This window comes from Tachyglossus aculeatus, chromosome 8, assembly GCF_015852505.1.
Source record: "Tachyglossus aculeatus isolate mTacAcu1 chromosome 8, mTacAcu1.pri, whole genome shotgun sequence".
Taxonomy (NCBI): Eukaryota; Metazoa; Chordata; class Mammalia; order Monotremata; family Tachyglossidae; genus Tachyglossus; species Tachyglossus aculeatus.
This window is the reverse complement of record NC_052073.1, coordinates 7643820-7667239: the sequence shown is the minus strand read 5'-3', so window position 1 is coordinate 7667239 and position 23420 is coordinate 7643820. Positions and strand designations below refer to the sequence as shown.

The 23420-nt window shown below is 46.0% G+C and overlaps 1 protein-coding gene across 11 annotated transcripts in view; it reads left to right on the top strand.

The window, feature by feature from the left end:
- ZMYND8 (zinc finger MYND-type containing 8) overlaps nt 1–23420 on the top strand; it is a 132112-nt gene that overhangs the window by 100554 nt on the left and 8138 nt on the right. For 9 of the 11 annotated variants that reach the window (XM_038749920.1, XM_038749924.1, XM_038749921.1 and 6 more), the window contains 6 exons: nt 7515–7886; nt 9510–9700; nt 12530–12610; nt 13132–13210; nt 17143–17382; nt 22688–22845. In XM_038749920.1, coding sequence (XP_038605848.1) covers nt 7515–7886; nt 9510–9700; nt 12530–12610; nt 13132–13210; nt 17143–17382; nt 22688–22845 — 1121 coding nt within the window. The remainder of the gene's footprint in view (nt 1–7514; nt 7887–9509; nt 9701–12529; nt 12611–13131; nt 13211–17142; nt 17383–22687; nt 22846–23420) is intronic. The other 2 variants (XM_038749925.1, XM_038749917.1) reach the window with 1 other exon arrangement.

The window sequence follows — 23420 nt, the reverse complement described above, 5'->3', positions numbered from 1 at the left end:
CAGAAGGTCATGGGTTCTAATGCTGGTTCCGCCTGTTGTCTGCTGTGTGACCTTGGGCAAGTTACTTCACTTCTCTGAGCCTCAGTTACTTCCTCTGTAAAATGGTGATTGCGACTACGAGCCCCACATGGGACAGGGACTATGTCCAACCCGATTAGCTTATTGCACCACCCCAGTGCTTAGTAAAGTGTGTGACACATGGTAAGCGCTTAACAAATACCATAGTTATTATTATTATTATTATTAAGAAGCCTGCCAATGAGAAAATATGAGGTAATTTTCAGTAGCATCCCCAGACTCCCTGGTAAAGAGATTCATACTTTTTGCTACAAATCTGGAGGAAAGAGAATCTAATTTACGATGTTCTGTCTCCTGCAAACTTTCTTTTTAAGCACAAGTATTTTGAAAGGATGGAGGGAGGAAGAGGTATGGGATGGGAGGGCGAAAAGAGGAGGTGAGAAAGGGAGAAGGGAAAAAAGAAGAGGAGAAAAAGGAATGAGGGAGGGAGAGAAAAGAGGGCCTTTCACCTCCACTGTCAAACACAATCAATGGTATTGAGCACGTACCCCATGCAGAGAGAGCACTGTTTATTCGTTCATTCATTCATTCATTCAATCGTATTTATTGAGTGCTTACTATGTGCAGAGCACTGTACTAAGCTCTTGGAAAGTACAATTCAGCAGCAGAGACAATCCCTACCCACAACGGGCTTACAGTCTAGCGTGGGGGGAGACAGAAATCAATACAACCCGCCGTCAACCCGCTAGCCCGGAAGCTCCTTGAGGGCAGAGAACATGTTGACTAATTCTACTGTAATAATATAATAATAATTAAAATAATAATAATTGTGGTATTTGTTAAGCTCTTACCGTGTGCCCGGCTCTTCACTAAGCCCTGGGGTGGATACAAGCAGATCAGGTTGGACACAGTCCCTGTCCCACGTGGGGCTCACAGTCTCAATCCCCATTTTCCAGGGAACTGAAGCCCAGATAAGTGAAGCGACTTACCCAAGGTCACACAGCAGACAAGTGGCAGAGCCGGGGATTAAGGCCCTACTGAGAGCTCACCTCCTCCAGGAGGCCTTCCCAGACTGAGCCCCTTCCTTCCTCTCCCCCTCGTCCCCCTCTCCATCCCCCATCTTACCTCCTTCCCTTCCCCACAGCACCTGTGTATATATATATATATATATATATATATATATATATATATATATATATATATATATACAGTGCTCTGCACATAGTAAGCGCTCAATAAGTACGATTGATGATATATATGCTTTTTTACATATTTATTACTCTATTTATTTATTTATCTTACTTGTACATATCTATTCTATTTATTTTATTCTGTTAGTATGTTTGGTTTTGTTCTCTGTCTCCCCCTTCTAGACTGTGAGCCCGCTGTTGGGTAGGGACTGTCTCTATGTGTTGCCGACTTGTACTTCCCAAGCGCTTAGTACAGTGCTCTGCACACAGTAAGCGCTCAATAAATACGATTGATTGATTGATTGATTGATTGATTAGAACCTTCTGACTCGCAGGCCTGTGCTGTAGTCAATACGCCGTGCTGCTTCTCATGTACTGTACTGTACTTTCCCAAGCCCACAGTAGGCACTGAAAAAATACTATTGAGTTGGAAGAAGAATGGGGTTAGAGGACAGGGAGGGGGTGGGGGCTTCAAAAACAGCCCTGTCCCTTCTGCCAAGCCCCCAGGGTCTCTTTTGATTTCCTTTGGTGTGGCCATGTCTCCAACAAAGAGCATGCGTCAGACCAAACCACTCTCAGACCACACTGCTGCTGGTTCTGTTGCTGGAGAAAGGACTCAATCAGTCAATCATTTTTATTGAGCACTTACCAGGTGCAGAGTACTGAGTAGACTGTGACTCTTAGACTGTGGGTAGGGACTGTCTCTATATGTTGCCAATTTGTACTTCCCAAGCGCTTAGTACAGTGCTCTGCACATAGTAAGCGCTCAATAAATACGATTGACGATGATGATGATGAGTACCGAGAAGCAGCGTGGCTCAGTGGAAAGAGCCCGGGCTTTGGAGTCAGGAGGTCGTGGGTTCAAATCCCGGCTCCGCCACTTGTCGGCTGTGTGACTTTGGGCAAGTCACTTCACTTCTCTGGGCCTCAGTTCCCTCATCTGTAAAATGGGGATGAAGACTGTGAGCCCCATGTGGGACAACCTGATTACCTTGTATTTACCCCAGCGCTTAGAACAGTGCTTTGCACATAGTAAGCGCTTAACAAATACCAACATTATTATTATTATTGCTGTCGGAAAAGTGTGGTCTAGTGGATAGAGCACGGGCTCAGCGTGGGCAGGGATTGTCTCTATTGCTGAATTGCTGAAGAAGCAGCGTGGCTCAGTGGAGAAGAGCACAGGCTTTGGAGTCAGAGGTCATGGGTTCAAATCCTGGCTCCGCCAATTGTCAGCTGTGTGACTTTGGGCAAGTCACTTCACTTCTCTGTGCCTCAGTTCCCTCATCTGTAAAATGGGGATGAAGACCATGAGCCCCCTGTGGGACAACCTGATCACCTTGTAACCTCCCCAGCGCTTAGAACAGTGCTTTGCACATAGTAGGCGCTTAACAAATGCCATCATTATTTATTATTAATTGTACTTTCCAAGCGCTTTGTGCAGTGCCCTGCACACAGTATGCGCTCAATAAATTTGATTGAATGAGCGATTGAATGAATGAGTCAGAAGGACAAGGGTTCCAATCCTGGCTCCGCCTCTTGCCAGCTGTGTGACTTTGGGCAAGTCACTTCACTTCTCTGTGCCTCAGTTACCTCATCTGGAAAATGGGGATTAAGACTGTGAGCCCCACGTGGGACAACCTGATTACCTTGTATCTACCCCAGTGCTTAGAACAGTGCTTGGCACATGGTAAGGGCTTAACAAATACCATTATTATTATTATCGCAGCAGAGGCAGAAGATATGGCTAGCATAATATTAATTGTGGTGTTTGTTAAGCATTTACTAATGTGTTAGCATTTGGGTAGATACAAGAACAATTTGTATTTCCCAAGTGCTTAGTACAGTGCTCTGCACTACTAATAGTAAGTGCTCAATAAATACGATTGATGATGATGATGATGATGATGACCAGATTAATTTGTATCTGTCCCACTGCTTAATACAGTGCTTGGCACACAGTAAGGTCTAAATCAATACCAAAGACTGTGTCTGACCTGATTAACTTGTATCTGCCCCAGTGCTTAGTACAGTGATTGACACATAGTAAGCGCTTAAACAAATACTATTATTATTATTATTATTGATGGAAATCTCCCGGAAATCTCCCAGCAGAGATGTAATAATAATAATAATGATGGTGGCATTTGTTAAGCACTTACTATGTGCCAAGTACTGTTCTAAGTGCTGTTCTAACTGCAGAGAAGGGGAAACCACATTTATGCTGGAAGTCAAAACAAAACCTTTTTATCTTTCCACGGTGGTATTTTAATTCTTGGAATCATTCGCCTTTCTGAAGACCTACTATAGCGTAATGAATTCAGCGTCTTTTGGGTGATACTTTTATAAGTCACTTTGGTAGCTTCTGGATCCCTTTGACTTTCTGCTGTATAGAAAGTCGATGTCTTTCGTTCCTCAGTGGAGAAATCAGCAAAGGGTCAGGCAGCTCTAAGTCCTCCGAGATTCATTCATTCATTCAATCATATTTATTGAGCGCTTACTGTGTGTAAAGTGCTGTACTAAGCGCTCAGGACAATACAACATCAGACACATTCCCTGCCCACATGTCAGCTTGTGCTTTTTTCGGTTTGTGAAATTCCAAATGGGGAGCTGTCTTAATAGTACTTGTGAAGCGCTTACTATCTGCCAAATACTGTTCTAAGCACAGGGGTAGATATGAATTAAGCAGGTTGGATACAGTCCCGGTCCCAAATGGGGCTCACGGTCTTAATCTCCTTTTTACAGATGAGGAAATTGAGGCCCAGAGAAGTGAATTGGCTTGCCCGAGGTCACAGAGCAGGTATGTGGCAGAGTCAGGATTAGAACCCAGGTCCTTCTGATTCCCAGGCCCATGGTCTTTCCAGTAAGCCATGCTGCTCCTCTTGCATTTAGTATTCTCTGTGCTATGCATGATATTCTTTAAAACTGACTGGATCACCTCTCGGCATGATCATCTGTCATCAGAGCTGTTTCAGATGGCTTACGACATTACAGGAAATTCACAGTCATGTCTCTAATCTTCAGTCATTTGTATTTATTGAGCGCTTACTGTCTGCAGAGTGCTGTACTAAGTGCTTGGGAGAGTACAATAAAACAGTCACATTTCTGCCCACAACGAGCTTACAATCTAGAATGGGATTAATATAAATAATTAAATAAATGAATAAAATTCATAAAAATTAATATAAATAAATAAAGTTATGGATATGTACGTCAGGGCCGTGGGACTGGGAGGTGGGGGATGAAAGAAGGGAGCAAAGTCAGGATGACGCACAGGGATTGGGAGAAAAGGAGAGTCTTCTGGACAGTCTTCTAGACTGTGAGCCCACTGTTGGGTAGGGGCCGTCTCTATATGTTGCCAACTTGTACTTCTCAAGCGCGTAGTACAGTGCTCAGCACACAGTAAGCGCTCAATAAATACGGTTGAATGAATGAATGAATGAGAGGAGGGCTTAGTAGGAAAGGTCTCTTGGAAGAGATGTGCTTTAGAGGAGCAAAGTGTGTGGGCTTGGTTGGAGTACGAGAGTAACGAGGTGAGGTAGGAGGGGACAAGGTGATTGCCTGCTTTAAATAATAATAATGATGGCATTTATTAAGCGCTTACTATGTGCAAAGCACTGTTCTAAGTGCTGGGGTAGATACACAGTAATCAAGTTGTCCCACGTGGGGCTTACAGACTTAATCCCCATTTTGCAGATGAGGTAACTGAGGCCCAGAGAGTAAAGCCAATGGTAAGGAGTTTATGTTTGATGTGGGGTGGTCTTAAGGGAGAAGGCCTCTCAGAAATCTGTTTATACTTCTCCTCAAAACCCTAAGACTGCCACTCAAGGCCCTCAAAACTGTCCCGTCTCGATTCCAGTTCTCGACGGGGGGCTCCCCACTGTCTAAAGAACACGGTCCCTATTTTCCCTAAAACTGTGCAAGCTCCTGGACTGAGGCCAAAAAGAACTTTACTTTCACCTCCTCCAAGAAACCTTCCCCAATTAATTTCCCTAAGCCATGCAGCTGGGGTCTCCTAATTTATTTTCTGCCTTGTCTTCCCTCCCTTGGATGGTAAACTCCTTGTGGACAGGGATCTCTCGCCTTTCTCCAAGTGGGACAGGCGCTGTCTGGCCTGATAGCCTTGTATCTACCCAAATGCTTAGTACAGTCCTAGCACATAGTAAGCACTAACTCTAGCCCTTAACCATGTATTTATATCCACCCTCAGCATTCATGCACGTGTTTATCCAATAATTTATTCTGACCAATGCAGTTATAAAGATTGTTTCACATCTCTCTCCTTTAGAGTGGAAGCTCCCTGTGGGCAGGGAAAATGTCACTTCTTTGATTCCGTGCTTCTCAAGCATCTAATCAAGCATCGGGAAGCAGCGTGGCTCAGTGGAAAGAGCCCGGGCTTTGGAGTCAGAGGTCATGGGTTCAAATCCCGACTCCTCCACTTGTCAGCTGTGTGACTTTGGGCAAGTCACTTAACTTCTCTGGGCCTCAGTTACCTCACCTAAGACTGTGAGCCCCCCATGGGACAACCCGATCACCTTGTAACCTCCCCAGCTCTTAGAACAGTGCTTTGCACATAGTAAGCGCTTAATAAATGCCATCATTGTTATTATTATTATTATCTAATATGGTGCATATGGTGCATTGCACCAAGTGAATGGCTAATAATTGCTACTACTACTGCTCGCATTTCACTTACATCTGCACTTTTTTTTAAGTGGTCCGCTCAATTCTTTGCTTCTAACGGTAAATTCAAGTTGGGAGGTCGATCATTGTGTTTGTCCTCCATCAGTGTCGTCTTCAGTGGTATTTATTGAGCGCTTACTGTGCTCAGACCATTGGGCTGAATGCTTGGGACAGTTCAGTTGAGCAAAGAGAGGCAATTCCCGCCCTCCAGGCATCACATCTCTCCCCCTTCTAGACTATGAGCCCACAGTTGGGTAGGGACCCTCTACATGTTGCCAACTTGGACTTCCCAAGCGCTTAGTACAGTGCTCTGCACACAGTAAGCGCTCAATAAATACAATTGAATGAATGAATGAAAATCACTTAGTATTTATGACACATTCGGATACCTGAAGCAGCACAGGCCTGCTGGATAGAACACGGGCCTGGAAATCAGAAGGACCTGGGTTCTGATCTCGGCTTTGTCACTCGTCTGCCGTGTAACCTTGGGCAAGTCGCTTCACTTCTCTGGGCCTCAGTTCCCTCATCTGTAAAATGGGGATTGAGACTGGACTTTGTAAAACCCGATTTGGTTGTGTCCACCCCAGTGCTTAGTTCCCCACAGCATCTGTATATATGTATATATGTTTGTACATATTTTTTTTACTCTATTTATTTATTTAATTTATTTGTACATATCTATTCTATTTTATTTTGTTAGTATGTTTGGTTTTGTTCTCTGTCTCCCCCTTTTAGACTGTGAGCCCACTGTTGGGTAGGGACTGTCTCTATATGTTGCCAATTTGTACTTCCCAAGCGCTTAGTACAGTGCTCTGCACAGAGTAAGCGCTCAATAAATACGATTGATGATGATGATGATGATTAAGAGTGTGAGCCCTGTGTGGGACAGGGACTGTATCCAACCTGATTAACATGGATCTACCCCAGCACTTAGTACAGGGCCTGGCACATGGTAAGTGCTTAACAAGCAGCGTGAGGCTTCAGTGACCTCATCTGTCACATAGGGATTCAGAGTGTGAGCCCCATGTGGGACAGGGACTGTGTCCAGCGCTTAACAAATACCATCATTATTATTAACTTGGTTCTTACCCCAGTGCTTAGAACCCAGTAAGCGCTTAACACGTGCTACTATCATTATTAATTAATAATTAATTATTATTAATGCCTGGAATGCCCTCCCTCTGCCCATCCGCCAAGCTAGCTCTCTTCCTCCCTTCAAGGCCCTACTGAGAGCTCACCTCCTCCAGGAGGCCTTCCCAGGCTGAGCCCCTTCCTTCCTCTCCCCCTCGTCCCCCTCTCCATCCCCCCATCTTACCTCCTTCCCTTCCCCACAGCACCTGTATATATGTTTGTACATATTTATTACTCTATTTATTTGACTTGTACATATCTATTCTATTTATTTTATTTTCTTTGTTTGGTTTTGTCTCCCCCTTTTAGACAGTGAGCCCACTGTTGGGTAGGGACCGTCTCTATATGTTGCCAATTTGTACTTCCCAAGGGCTTAGTACAGTGCTCTGCACGCAGTAAGCGCTCAATAATGCGATTGATGATGATGTTAATTATCATCGCCCCAAGAAGAGCGACTGCCGGCCCGCGTCGGTGACGGTTTCCCGTTTGTCTCAGCCACAGGCAAAGCCGCACCTCCTCCGAGCGCCAGCAGCCAGGCCCCCCCGGAAACACCGGTCCTGACCCGGTCAGCCACCCAAACTCCCTCAGCCGGCCCAGCCCCCACGACCAGCGCCGCGTCCGCTCTCCTGGCCCCGCCAGCCGCCTCAGGGAGCCCCGTGAAAAAGCAGAGGCCGCTGCTCCCTAAGGAGACGGCTCCGGCCGTCCAGCGAGTCGTGTGGAATTCGTCAAGTAAGTTTCAAACATCTTCTCAGAAATGGCACATGCAGAAGGTCCAGCGTCAGCAGCAGCAACAGCAGAGCCAACAGAGCCACCAGCAGCCCCAGTCCTCTCAAGGGACAAGATATCAGACGAGACAGGCTGTCAAAGGTATATGGCACCTCCGTCTTCTCAGTGGAGTCCAACCAACCCCAGTCTTGTCATTAGCGGGAGCGTCATCACCGTTTTTAGTTCCAACTGGACGACTAGGCCGCGTTCACCCGGTGTTAGGAGCTGGGGAGAGCAAAGAATACGTGATGTCCCCTGCCCCCCTCCGCCCCATCCTCCGGGACCCCAGCCGGCACCAGCGTAGCCATTAACGGAAGGAAATCTGTCAGCCGGCCGGCTGAAATCAGCTGTGTGATTCAACTGAACGGTCACAGTCTTTTAGACTGTGAGCCCACTGTTGGGTAGGGACTGTCTCTATATGTTGCCAACTTGTACTTCCCAAGCGCTTAGTACAGTGCTCTGCACACAGTAAGCGCTCAATAAATACGATCGATGATGATGATGAACTGAAGTTAACTTCGGTAGCTTCAGTGACTTAGTTACTGAAGCAGCAGCGTAGGGAGATTGAGAGAGCCTGGGGCCAGGAGTCAGAAGAACCTGGGTTCTAATCCCGGCTCTGCCGCGTGTCCGTTGGGTGACCTTGGACAAGTCACTTCGCTTCTCTGGGCCCCGGTTACCTCATCTGTAAAATAAGGATTAAGACTGAGCCCCATATGGGGCAGGGACCGTGTCCAACCTGATTAACCTGTATCTACCCTGGTGCTTAGTACAGAGCCCACACATTGTAAGCACTTAACAAATACCATAAAAAAAACCCAAAAACACCAAAATCCGAAACACCCGAGAACACACTCTCTTACCCCTTGTTGGAAAAGGATGGCCAGGTTTTTTTTTGTTGTTGTTTGTTGCTTTTTTATGGTATTTGTTAAGTGCTCACTACATGCCAGGCACCATACTAGGCCCTGGGAGATACAACCGAACAGGTTGGACACAGTCCTTGTCCCACATGGGGCTCACAGTCTTAATCCCCATTTTACAGATGAGGTAACAGGCACAGAGAAGTTAAACGACCTGCCCAAGTCACACAGCAGACAAGTGGCGGAGCCGGGATTAGAACCAGGTCCTTCTAACTCCGAGGCCCATGCTCTGTCCAGTAGGCCGCATTGTTTTTCTAAGACCAACAAATAAATAAATGAACTCAAGGTAGGCATCTGTTTTCCCTTCTGTGAGAAATTCCGCTCAGATCCCTGATTCCCTGCATTTTGACTTTGTGAAGAGTCCATCAGGTGGGTGGTCGTTTTAGATTGAACTAAACTAAGGTGGAACTTTTAGATTTCAGGGGCTCCGAGAACACAGATCGTAAGAGCTACCACCCCCAGGACTCAGCTGTAAAATTGGGAGGCTTGGTGGGACCTTTGATGAGACTTTACAGAAGTAACGGGAGGAAGGGGGAGCCTTGGAAGTTTGAGTTCTAGGGACCCCATCCAAGTTCCAGCTGGCAAGTTTGCATTCCATTCATCTTTCGGTTCCGTTTTCACACCTGCCCGGTCAGGGACAACTGTAGTCATAGCTGTCGTTGGAGGGTCAAAAATGTATCTCTTCAGTCAGACAGGGGAAAGCCTAGAGGCTGGAAGATGTGTCTTCTGGTCCTCAGTTGCAACTTGACATGAGTTACTTGGGGCGTCTAATAATGGCGCCTTTTTTTTCTTCAATTACCTTTATTAGCTGTGCAGCAGAAGGAGATCACACAGAGCACCTCCACCTCGACGATCACCCTGGTTACGAGCACCCAGCCGGTTCCTATGGTTACCAGTTCAGGATCCTCAAGCACGCTGTCTTCTTCGCTGAATACCGACCTACCTATAGCTACGGCATCGGCTGACGTCGCGGCGGACATCGCGAAGTACACGAGCAAAGTAAGCGGAGAAAAAACACTCTGGGGAACTTCGGTTTGGACGATGTTGGTCGACGTCTCCGAGCCAGAGCCTATTTCACGTCGTCTGATGGTCTTTGTTGAACCCTGGCTGGGTGCACATATTAGACATGTAGAAACATACGTGAAAAGCAAAAGACACAGAAATCAACAACCATCATTGTTGCATTCGTCAGGTGCTTACTAAGTGCCAAGCACTGTACTAAAAGCGGGGCTAGATGCAGGATAATCAGGTCGGACACAGTCCCTAGCTTACGTGGGGCTCGTAATCTAAGAGGGAGGGAGAACAGAACAGAACGGAGAAGCCGCGTGGCTCAGTGGAAAGACCCCAGGCTTTGGAGTCTGAGGTCATGGGTTCAAATCCTGGCTCTGCCAATTGTCAGCTGTGTGACTTTGGGCAAGTCACTTAACTTCTCTGGGCCTCAGTTACCTCATCTGTAAAATGGGGATTAAGACTGTGAGCCCCCTGTGGGACAACCTGATCATCTTGTAACCTCCCCTGCGCATAGAACAGTACTTTGCACATAGTAAGCGCTTAATAAATGCCATTATTATTATTATTATTATTATTATTATTATTAGATATTTAATTCCCATTTTATAGGTGAAGCAAATGAGGCCCAGAGAAGTGAAGCGACTTCCCCAAGGTTACACAGCAGGCAGGTGGCTGAGCCAGGATTAGAACCCAGGTCTTTTGACGCCCAGGACTGGGCTATTTCCACTAGAACTTGCTGCTTCTCTGTCCTTGCTCTTGGAGGTTACAACCAAATGAGGCCAACAAGGAGGCCCAAATTGCCAGATATATGACAGGTAGAAGATGTGATCGTGTTTGGTAGATTATAAACCCCTCCACTGGAAGCCAGGGATCATGTCTATCAACTCTGTCGTACTCTCCCAAGCGCTTAGCACAGTGCCCTGAGCACAGTAAGCACTCAGTGAGTACGATCGATCAATTGTTGAACTTTGCCACAGGTGAGTCTCAATTACAGTTTGAGGGACTTTGTCAAACTTCATGAGCCCCCTTCTTGTTTCTAGGAGCACATGTAGGAAAGTCGCTTTGGCAGAAGCTCCAAGTTCATTACTCTGGAATACTTCTGATCTTCAGAAGTAATAAGGCAAATAAACACATGAAGTAATGATTTCTTACAGTGGACTGGAACAGAAACACAATTAGTATTGAATTGGACTAAGTCCAATTTTTTTAGATTTACTCGTTAAAACTTTTTAATGAAAAGAGTGGTCATAATCACCAGTGAACTCTTAGCGTAGGCAACTCAAAATGATGCTAAGCCCCTTACAAAATGGAAAAGTTATTTAAATTGGCAACATATAGAGTGGGAAATGGTTGGAAGCTAAAAATCGTAACTAAAAAGTCGCCTTGGACAGACACTGCCCTCCTTGGTTGAGTTGGGGAGAGTTAATTCTAAAATTTATGAACTTAGGTAAACTCCCGTTTAGTGAGCATGTATATGTGTCCACTTAACTTAGTTTTGACCTCTCCATCTTTATATTTTTCTGCATGTGTCCCCCATTATCATGTAAGCTCATTGTAGGCAGGGAACATGTCAGTTTGTTATTCCGTAATTCCCAAGCACCTAGTACAGTGCACCACGCCAAGTAGGCACTTAGTAAATACTGCTGCTGCTACTGGTACCATTACCATGTTCTGGAAATGTGTTTGCAGTAGGATCCCAAAATATTTGCTTATTGCCTATTGAGACAAACAATAGTCGTTTGAAAAATGGAGGAGAAAGTTGGTCCCGGGACCTAAAGGTTGACACTTGGATCTCGTTGCTGTTTTTTGCTGCATCGCCCCTGCCTCCAGATACACCCCCAGGGCGGACTGTTTTAGCTCCTCTTGTAGGAAGGGGAGACTCCCCTGGGCACATCTTGGTAATCTCTTGTGAAATTAGGATGTGGGGGGAGAATAATCATCACGATACCTGCGAAGTGCTTACTAAGAGAAGCAGCATGGCCTAGTGGATAGAGCACAGGTCTGACAGTCAGAAGGTCATGAGTTCTAATCCTGGCTCCGCCACTCATCTGCCGTGTGACCTTAGGCAAGTCACTTACTTGACATCTCTGTGCCTCAGGTACCTCATCTGGAAAATGGGGATTTAATACTGTGAGTCCCATGTGGGACAAGGACTGTGTCCAACCCGATTTGCTTGTATTCCCCCTGAGCTCTTAGTTTAGTGCCTGGCACATAGTAAGCACTTAACAAATACCACTATTATAATTATTATTATAATGTGCCAAGCACCGTACAAAGCACTGGGGTAGATCCAAGTTAGTCAGGTGGGACGCAAGTCCCTGTCCCACACCGGGCTCACAGTTTAAGTAGGAGGGAGAACAGGTGTTGAATCCCCATTTTACAGATGAGGGAACTGAGGCCCAGAGTAGTTAAATGTCTTGCCCAAGGTCGCACAGCAGGCAAGTGGCCCAACTGGGATTAGAACCCAGGTTCTCTCCCAGGTCTGGACTCTTTCCACTAGCCCGTGCTGCTGCTTAGAATAGAACTGAGACTAGAAGTAAAACATGTGTACAGACATCCCAAGCTGTGCTCTTCTCTATTTCTCTCCTCCCTTGGCCTAGCTCCCACAAGGGCATTTTTTTTCTCAAGTCTGGCCTGGCAGGCTCTACTGAAATGGGGCAAATCCTCTTCGAGATAAACCATTCTTTGGAACTAATTCCCCATCAGTCAGATCAGCTCCCCTCAGCAACAGCGAACAGCGTAGAACGGTGTCTTTCAAATGCACAACAGAAAGCCAGATGCAATATCTTAGTCCAACTCTTTTGGTTTATGTTTCAGATGATGGATGCAATAAAAGGAACAATGACAGAAATATACAACGATCTTTCTAAAAATACCACCGGAAGTACCATTGCGGAGGTCAGAGCACACACTTGCACGTTGCTTGCTGAGAAACATGTTTCGTGAACATGGGTCCCTGCCAAGATTGTCCCCTTAGAGAGTCGAGACATTTTTAGCTCGGAAAGTTTGCCCTCCCTCTCCTGAATTTAACGCCCACAAACAAGTTGTCCTGCTCTAAAGAAAAGGCTTTTTCTTTGGCCTCCGCACAGAAACTCGGGAGAGAGAGTAGGGTCGAAGCACTGGGTCCTGGGGTCTGGTGACACATAATTAGTATCGGTTGAGGGAATATTTTTGCCTATGGGGAGAGGGCTCTTTAAAGTCCATCTGTAACCCACGAATCCTTCGGAAAAATAGGAAACTGACCCTGTCCTGGATGGTCTAGTTATTTAACCACCTGGAGGCAGGAGGCTGGCCCGAATGACCCCTGGGGGTGGAGAGCTTGGGGAGAGAGAGTGTCTTCCAAGATTGTAATCCATATCTTCAGGGTCCGCGTTCCGTGAAAGGGTGGTTTTATTGATCTTCGGCCTCCCTTGTTTCAGATTCGCCGCTTGCGAATTGAGATCGAGAAACTTCAGTGGCTTCATCAGCAGGAGCTCTCGGAGATGAAGCACAACCTCGGTATGATAATAAGAACAACAACCGTCATAATAATAATTGTGGTATTGACTCAGCGCTTACTAGATGCGGCATAATAATAATAATTGTGGTATTTGCTCTGCACTAACTATATGCTGATATAATAACAAGAACAATAATAATAATAATAGTAATTGTGGTATTTGCTCAGCACTTACTATATGCCAAGCTCTGTGCTAAGAGCTGGGGTATCATCGGTGATATTTATTGAAAGTTTATTGTGTGCAGAGCACTGTAATAACCAGTCAGGAGAGTATATCATCCATCGTATTTATTGAGCGCTTACTGTGTGCAGAGCACTGTACTAAGCGCTTGGGAAGTACAAGTTGGCAACATATAGAGACAGTCCCTACCCAACAGTAGGCTCACAGTCTAAAAGAAGTATAATAATGATAGCATTTATTAAGCGCTTACTATGTGCAAAGCACTGTTCTAAGCGCTGGGGTGGTTACAAGGTGATCAGGTTGTCCCACGGGGGGCTCACAGTCTTAATCCCTATTTTACAGATGAGGTAACTGAGGCCCAGAGAAGTTAAGTGACTTGCCCAAAGTCACACAGCTGGCAATTGGCGGAGCCGGGATTTGAACCCATGACCTCTGACTCCAAAGCCTGGGCTCTTTCCACTGAGCCATGCTGCTTGTAATAATCATGATAATAATAATGATTATAGTACTTGTTAAGCACTTAGTATATTCCAGGGACTATGACATAAGACCTGGGGTAAATACAATTTGATCAGATTGGACACTGCACCTGTCCCACATAGGGCTCCCATAATCCCCATTTGACAGATGAGGGAACCGAGGCACTGTGAAGTTAAGAGACTTACCAAGGTCATACAGCAAGCACGTGGTGGAGCCAGGATAAGAACCCAGGTCCTCTGACGCCCAAGCCTGTGCTCTTTCCACTAGGCCTCTCTGCTTCCCAGAGTATAACATAACTCTTCCGATTTATAATCTAGCTCTTTGTGGGCAGAGAATGTGTCTGTTATATTGTTGTGTCGTACTCTCCCAAGCGCTTAATCCAGTGCCCTGCACACAGTAAGCACTGAATAAATGCTATTGATCAGTCAATTAATTAATTACGGAGTGGTGGTCTCTGTGCTTTCATTTCCCATGGATGTGATTTTATCCTCACAGTAGCCATATAGAAATAGAAAGAGGATATCAATCAATCAATCAATTGTATTTATTGAGTGCTTACTGTGTGCAGAGCACTGTACCTAGCGCTTGGGAAGTCCAAGTTGGCAACATATAGAAACGGTCCCTAACCAACAGTGGGCTCACAGTCTAGAAGGGGGAGACAGACAACAAAACAGAACATATTAACAAAATAAAATAAATAGAATAGATATGTACAAGTAAAATAAATAAATATATAGAGTAATAAATCCGCACAAACATATATGCATATATACAGGTGCTGTGGGGAAGGGAGGGAGGTAAGGCGGGGGGGTGGAGAGGGGGAGGAGGGGGAGAGGAAGGAGGGGGCTCAGTCTGGGAAGGCCTCCTGGAGGAGGTGAGCTCTCAGTAGGGCCTTAGTGGTATCAGTGGTATTTATTGAGCACTTACTGTGTGCAAAGCACTGGACAAAGCACTTGGGAGAGTACAGTATAACAGACACGTTCCCTGCCTGTGCTGAGCTTACAGATCGACATTAATATAAGTAAATAAATTATGGTTATCTACATAAGTACTGGAGAATCAGTGTAACCCAATGGCTAGAGCCTGGGAGTCTGAATGATTTGCGTTCTAATCCCTGCTCTGTCACTTGTCTGTCATGTGACCTCGGGCAAGTCACTTCACTTCTCTGTGCCTCAGTTCCCTCACCTGTAACATGGGGATTAAGACTGAGCCCCATGTGGGACAGGGACTGTGTCCAACCTGATTAGCTTGTATCTACCTCAGCACTTAGAACAGTGCCTGACATGTAGTAAGCGCATAACAAATGCCATCGATATTATCATCATAACTGAGGGGCTGAGGGTGCGGTGAGGCGGTATTATTATATCCATTTTGAAGACAGGGAAACTGAGGTGTTACACAGCCACACAGCAGACCATTGCTGGAGCTGGAACTAGAACCCAGTTTATCCGACTCCTGGATCCGTGCTGTTTCGCCTGCATCACACTGCGTCCTTGGGAGCTAAGCCATCTTCATTGTCAATCAATCATATTTATTGAGCGCTTACTATGTGCAGAGCACTGTACTAAGCACTTGAGCACTATACTAAGCGCTTGAATTGTCCCATTCAGTTCACCCTTAAAAGAAAAGGAAGCGGTGTGACAGACAATATCCCCCAGCCCAAATTGATAATCCAGGTTCCTGACCCCCACACCAAAACCTCAGTAAAAATGAAACTTCACTGTGGCCCCTGAAACTGATTTCAGCTGTTTAAAATGTGTTGGCTTTTAATAAGAGAAGTCATAGCGCATCTTTATGCCCTGCTTTGTGGGTCCTGGCTTATATTTTGAGATGTTTAAATTTCCTCTTGGTCCCCAAACCTCACTCTAGACTTAAATAGCACTACAGGCGTGGCACAGAGGAAAGAGCACGGGCTTTGGAGTCAGAGGTCATGGGTTCAAATCCCGGCTCTGCAACTTGTCAGCTGTGTGACTATGGGAAAGTCACTTAACTTCTCTGGGCCTCAGTTACCTCATCTGTAAAATGGGGATGAAGACTGTGAGCCCCCCGTGGGACAACCTAATCACCTTGTAACCTCCCCAGAGCTTAGAACAGTGCTTTGCACATAGTAAGTGCTTAATAAAATGCCATTATTATTATAACCTTGGAGCTTATTGAAAAAGGGAAATAGAATGCAGAGACCTGTGAGCCTTTTTCCAAAGCGTTTATTTCCCTTCCTGCTTTCTACTCACCCTGTTGCTTTCAGGTGCTGATTCTCACAAAGCAGGGACTGTGATTTTACAATTAGTGTGAGAAATTAGTGGGGTCCGACTCCACCACTAACCCTAAATAGCCACTTTCTGAAACGGGGATTATAACTCTGGTGTTACTCCCACCTAAATGACATGTGTGAGTGAGAAGGAGAGGGAGGGAAAGGGAGGGAAGGAGAGAAAGGGAGAGAGATGGAGGGAGGGAGAGGAAGAAAGGGAGGGAGAGAAAGAGGGAAGGAGAGAGAGAGAGCAGTAAATCAAAGAAATCCTCTGCCCCTCCTTGTTGACTTGGTGTAACTGCTCATGCCTCGCGCTTTACGCATGTCTCATAAATTCATTCATTCATTCATTCAATCGTATTTATTGAGCGCTTACTGTGTGCAGAGCACTGTACTAAACGCTTGGGAAGTACGATTTGGCAACATATAGAGACGGTTCTTACCCAACAATGGTCTCACGGTCTAGAAGGGGGAGACAGACAACAAAACAAAACAAGTAGACAGGTGTCAGTACCGTCAGAATAAATAGAATTATAGCTATGTACACATCATTAATTAAATAAATAGAATAGTAAATATGTACAAGTAAAATAAATAGAGCAATAAATCTGTACAAACATATGTACAGGTGCTGTGGGGAGGGGAAGGAGGTAGGGCGGGGGGGGATGGGGAGGAGGAGGGGGAAAAAGGGGGCTCAGTCTGGGAAGGCCCCTTGGAGGAGGTGAGCTCTCAGTAGAGCTTTGAAGGGAGGAAGAGAGCTAGCTTGGCGGATATGTGGAGGGAGGGCATTCCAGGCCAGGGGGAGGACGTGGGCCGGGGGTCGATGGTGGGACAGGCGAGAATGAAGTACAGCGAGGAGGTTAGTGGAAGAGGAGCGGAGGGTGCGGGCTGGGCTGGAGAAGGAGAGAAGGGAGGTGAGGTAGGAGGGGGCGAGGGGATGGACAGCCTTGAAGCCAAGAGTGTTCCCCACAACATTCTGTCGGGGAAAGATGAAACTTAGGTTTCCCTCCGTGTCCCGGCAGAACTGACCATGGCTGAGATGAGGCAGAGCCTGGAGCAGGAGCGAGACCGTCTCATCGCTGAGGTGAAGAAGCAGCTGGAATTGGAGAAGCAGCAAGCTGTGGATGAGACGAAGAAGAAACAGTGGTGCGCCAACTGCAAGAAAGAAGCCATCTTCTACTGCTGCTGGAACACTAGCTACTGCGACTACCCATGCCAGCAAGCTCACTGGCCTGAGCACATGAAATCATGCACCCAATCAGGTAATCTCTCTTCCCTCAGCCCCCAAGATTGGGGTGAGAAGGGGCCCTTTGGAGGTGGTTAAAAAGTCTGAGACCTCACCATCGCCTCTGACCAGATATGTCTGCGTCCATTCATTTGTTCAGTCGTATTTATTGAGTGCTTACTGTGTGCAGAGCACTGTACTCAGGGCTTGGAAAGTGTAATTCGGCACAGGTAGAGACAATCCCTACCCAACAAAGGACTCACAGTATCAATGTATTTGTTCAAGAAGCCCTTCCTTTAATTTTTTAAAATGTTATTCATTAAGCTTTTACCTTGTGCCAGGCACTGTACTAAATTTTGTACTACTGTACTACTTCTGCAAATGTACTAAATGCCAGCGTGGATACAAGCTAATCAGGTTGGATACAGTCCCAGTCCCTTATGGGGCTCACAGTCTTTATCCCCATTTGACAGAAGAAGGAACTGAGACCCAGAGAAGTGAAGTGACATGTCCCAGGTCACACAGCAGGGAAGTGGCAGAGCTGGGATTAGAAGCCAGGTCCTGCTGACTCCCCAGGCCTGTGCTCTGTCGACTAGGGCATGCCGCTTCTGCTTTAATCTACCGCAGATCACTCTGTGCTATTTTAAACCCAGTTTTAAAGCTATCTGATCCTGATGCCTGTGCAGCCCCTTGGGGTGTGCCACTGGACTAGAGAGAAGAGGATTTGAGAGTTTTTTGTTTGGGGTTTGAAGGTTTAGAAGGTGCCACCTGAATGGGACTCCCAAACCTGTAATAATAACAATAATAATTGTGGTATTTGTTAAGTGCTTACTATGTGCCAGGAATTGTTCTAAGCGCTGGGGTGGTTACAAGCAAATCCCACATGGGGCTCACAATTCATTTTCCAGATGAGGTAGCTGAGGCCCAGAGAAGTGAAGTGACTTGCCCAAAGTCACACAGCAGACAAATGGCGGAGCTGGGATTAGAACCCATGACCTTCTGATTCCCACTAAGCCATACTGCTTTTTCCAACCCTTGTCACCTCAATCAATCAGTGGTATTTATTGAGTGCTTACTGTGAGCAAAGTATTGTACTAAGCGCGAGAGAATACAACAGAATTGGCAGACACATTCCCTGCCCATAAGGACCTTACATTTTAGAGTCAGTCAGTCAGTCAACCGTATTTACTGAGCACTTACTGAGAGCAGATCACTGTACTAAGCGCTTGGGAGAGGACAATAGAACAGACACAGTTTCTGCCCATTAACAAGGTAGTGGTTCATCAGTGGGACCCAAGGAGTGTGCGTAGCCTTGCTTGGTGCCTGGAGCCAGGGTGCGTCTCATCCGTTGATACAATTCCATAGCTTCTCCATAGCAACTTACTAGAAATGGCATCTCAAATATCCATATGGCTCTGTGTCAGGCTCCTGAAGAAATGATAATTCTTGCCAGGAACTTCAGGGCATCAAATATCAGTCCTGCTGGAGCCAGGCACATTTGCAAAAGCCAACATACATAGCAGATGAATGACTGCACAACAGTTGTATCTTTCAAGCCTTCCCTTATCCCCTCCTCCCCCCGGCAAATCTAGAAGCAGCATGGCCTAGTGGATAGAGCCCGGGCTTGAGAGTCAGAAGGTCATGGGCTCTGCCACTTTTCTAATGTGTGACCCTGGGCAAGTCATTTCACTTCTCTGGGCCGCAGTTACCTCATCTGGAAAGTGGGGATTGAGACTGTGAGCCCCACGTGGGACAGGGATTGTGTCCAACCCGATCTGTTTGTATCTACCCCTTCGCTTAGTACAGTGCCTGGCATATAGTAAGCGCTTAACGAATACCATTATTATTATTCATTCATTCAATCGTATTTATTGAGCGCTTACTGTGTGCAGAGCACTGTTCTAAGCGCTTGGGAAGTACAAGTTGGCAACATATAGAGACGGTGCTTACCCAACAACGGGCTCACAGTCTAGAAGGGGGAGGCAGACAACAAAACAAAAGATATTAACAAAGTAAAATAAATAGAATGGTAAATATGTACAAGTAAAATAAATAGAGTAATAAATCTGTACAAAAATATATACAGGTGCTGTGGGGAGGGGAAGGAGGTAGGGTGAGGGGGATGGGGAGGGGGAGAGGAAGGAGGGGGCTCAGTCTGGGAAGGCCTCCTGGAGGAGGTGAGCTCTAAGTAGGGCTTTATTACTAGTATTACTGATACTAATAATAATCATTAGGGGATACCTACAGCTCACACAGCTGAGTCGAGGAAAAGGACTCACAGATCAAGGGACTGTTGGTAGCCCAGGAAGCAATGTATTGGCTGCCCTTTGTAGGTATAATAGAAGGGTTTTTTGTGTGCGTGTGTTTTATTTCTTTATGGAATTTGTTAAGGGCTTATCATGTACCAGGCACTGTGTTAAGTGCTGGAGTAGAATAAGCTAATCAGGTTGGACACAGTGCCTGTCCCACGTGGGGCACACAGTCCTAATCCCCCTTTTACAGATGAGGTAACTGAGGTACAGAGAAGTGAAGTGACAGAGAAGTGAAGTGACTCACCCAAGGTCAAACAGCAGACAAGTGCCGGAGCCGGGATAGAACCCGGGTCCTTCTGACTTCCAGGACCGTTTTTTATCTGTTTAGGCCCCTCCGCTTCTTACAGAGGTTGACCATAGAGGAGAATCAAGTCTTGTGGGATTAATCCAAGGGATTTTTACTAGTAATGGTGGGGTGGCTGGGCTGATGAGGTGCAGAATTACCCCGCTGCCTCCGTATTACATTGACATCAAGAAACCCTGACCTCTGACAGCTAAGTTTGGTGACCCTGGAACTTATGCATCGCAATAAGTTCTCACTGGAGGTGAAAAGACTTGTCGTGAAAAATTCCCCAACGCTGGTGGAACAGACCAGCTTTTAAATCGGTCTGGCCTCATCCAACGTATTCGACCCAGTCTGCTTGACCAGCAGAGAATTTGGCAGTGGGATTTGAAGAGTTTCATGAATGACCGAAAGCCGACTCAAGTTTATCGGCAACCTTCAAAGTCTGGAGGAAAAGCCAAGACACAGCCGCTTATTGCTGACACAGCCATGCTCTGGACTGACACACACAAGAAGTTGTGTGAGGAATTGTCACCTGTCTTGTAGCAAAATGGCAGTACTGTGGAGCAGCAATAAGCCATAGATTTCCATCCACTGAGGTCCTTTTTATGCACCCGATTGGCAAAGAATTAGCAAGGACATGTCTGTATAGCCACATGGAATCCACCAGGGCTTCAAACTCCAGACCACATGGAAAGTCCAGAAATGTGGAGATTGTCCAACCTCGGATCTGGTTGCCAGACCTGAACACCCTTGGGAAATCTTCATCATCAGTGGTATTTATTGAGTGCTTACTGTGGGCAAAGCACTGAGCTAAGCACGTGGGAAAGTACAATACAGCAGAATTCACGGCCATTGGCCGAAACTGTTTAGTCAGGGTGGTCTGCTAGATGAACAGTGCTAGCTTAGAACAGTGCTTGGCACAAAGTAAGCCCTTAATGAATAGTGTAAGTGGCAGGATGGACCACTGAAGGGACGCTGGAAGCCGGGGTGGGCGAAAGGCACCACAAAATTCAACTTCAGATCATGAGTCCTGGATCTGGTCTGCTTGGAAATAATCACTGATGGCAAATGGCAGGTGGTGGGTAATGATTGGGAAGGGGGGCGGGTTTTTTTGTATTTTTGGATTGAAAGATTTAGTTTGAGAGCATGAGTCAAGGAGGAGTTGGACACTATGTCCACCCTCCAGTCAATAATGTTGTCGTCCAAAATGGATGAGACACACTCTCTCTCTCTCTCTCTGACTGTAAAGAGGAGACACACAAGCGCACACACTGTACAGAGCAGACACACGTTCTCTCTCTATTTTTCTCTCTCTCTCTGACTTTGCACTCTGAGAATACAAAATGAACACTGGCAAGTTTATTTCCTACCTTAAGTCCTAGGGAAGCTGCGTGGCCTAGTGGAAAATAACATGGTCCTGGGAGTCAGAGGACCTAGGTTTTAATTCCAGCTCTGCCATTTGTCTGGTGTGTGACCTTGGGCAGTTCACTTCACTTCTCTGGGCCTCAGATTCCTCATCTGCAAAAAGGGGTTTTAATTCATGTTCTCCCTTCTACTTAAACTGTGAGCCCCATGTTAGACTTTGTTATCTTGTTATTTACCCCAGAGTTTAGTACGGTGCTGGACGCATAGTAAGCGCTTAACAAATACGACAGTTATTATTATCATTGTTATTAGACCCAAGAGACATTTTCCGAGTCTTTCAAAACATAGATAATAAAAGGGAATCAGTCACCTGAGAAATGTGTACCACCCAATCAGACTGGAGACAAAAATATTGGTCACAAACTGATTTCAGTTGAATTTTTCTCATTTGTTCCCGTCATGTCCACAATCCAATGCCAATATTTGAAAATGGAGCTATGGAAAAAAATAGTCATTATGCATGAAAAAAGTGAACCTTTTTGGGGGCTCTAGGTGAGGCATTAATGTCTTGGTTATCATTATAAATAGGTATAGGGTATGGTAGATGTACATGTTTGTTCTTTTCTTTTTTTATGGTATCTGTTAAGTGCTATGTGACAAACATAGTTCTAAGCACTTGGGGAGGAATAAATTAATTAGGTCAGACACAGTCCCTGTCCCACGTGGGGCTCACAGTCTAAGTAGGAGGGAGAACAGGTATTTAATCCCCATTTCACAGTTGAGGAAACAGGCACAGAGAAGTGATTTGCCTAAGGTCATAGAGCAAGCAGTTGGCAGCATCAAGATTAGAACCCAGGTCCTTCTTATTCCCAGCCCCGTGCTCTTTCCTCTAGACCATGCTGCTTTTCAACTGTTGCTTCAGAACTGCCAACTATTATGTTGGTAATTTTCATTTTAGTCCTCCCCAAACCCTGCTTAGTAGGCAGGCCTTTGGAAGGGGTGAAGAGAAGCTTATGGATTTAAACTGGGTAGTGGAAGAACAAAAAGAAAATATGTTTGATTTTTTTAACCCTCCCCCCATTAGTACTATTAAAAAACCAAGCTTGCATATTAGTCTTAAAACATGATGATGATGGTGTTTGTTAAGCGTTTACTAAGTACCAGGCCTGTACTAAACGTTGGGGTGGATACAAGCAGATCGAGTTGGACACAGTCCCTGTCCCATGTGAGTCTCAGAGTCTCAACCCCATTTTACAGAGGAGGTGACTGAGGCACAGAAAAGTGAAGCAACCTGCCCAGTGTCACACAACACACAAGTGGCAGAGCCGGGATTGCGACCATTTACTTATGTGTTTGATAATGGTATTTTGGAATTTTAGCGACCGCAACCCAGCAAGAAGCAGACACCGAAATGAGCTCAGAAACGTTAAGTAAGTCATCCCTGCCCGCTTCTAGCGCACAGCCTCCCCCTGCAGAATCGACCAACACCTCCAAAGACAAGGAAAGCCCATCGGAGAAAAACAAGGACACTGTCACAGTGAGTACCATTTCCCCCGCAGCTTCTGTCTTGGTTCTCTCTCGATTTTTCCGAGTCAACAAAGGCCTATCGGCATAGCCTTAGAGAATCATTCTACTTAAGAGGATCGGTGTGACTTTATCACGTTCTTTTTTTTTTAAAGGGGTGAAAGCATGGGGAGATTTTCCACGATTCTGGTTTCGATCCCCGTTTCTAATAATAATAATACTTTTGGACTTTTAAGCACTTACTCTGTTATAAGCACCGGGGTAGGGACGAGGTTGTGAGATCAGACCCAGTCCCTTTGGGACCTGGGGCTCCCAATCTCTTATTCCCGTTTTTACAGATGAGGAAACTGAGATCCAGAGAGCTTAGGTGGGTTGGTCGTGTGACACAGCAGGCCCGTGGTGGAGCCGGGCTTGAACCCAAGTCTCTCAACTCCCGGTCCCAAGCGCTTCCCGTGAGGCCACGCTTCCTCCAGCTCTTGACCGATCTTTCCTCTCATGGGAGCCCAACCACGTTGCTGTAAATTTGGGGAGGTTGGCGGTAGGATAGCGTTCCCCTTCCGATAAGGTATTCCCAACCTCTCAGATTCT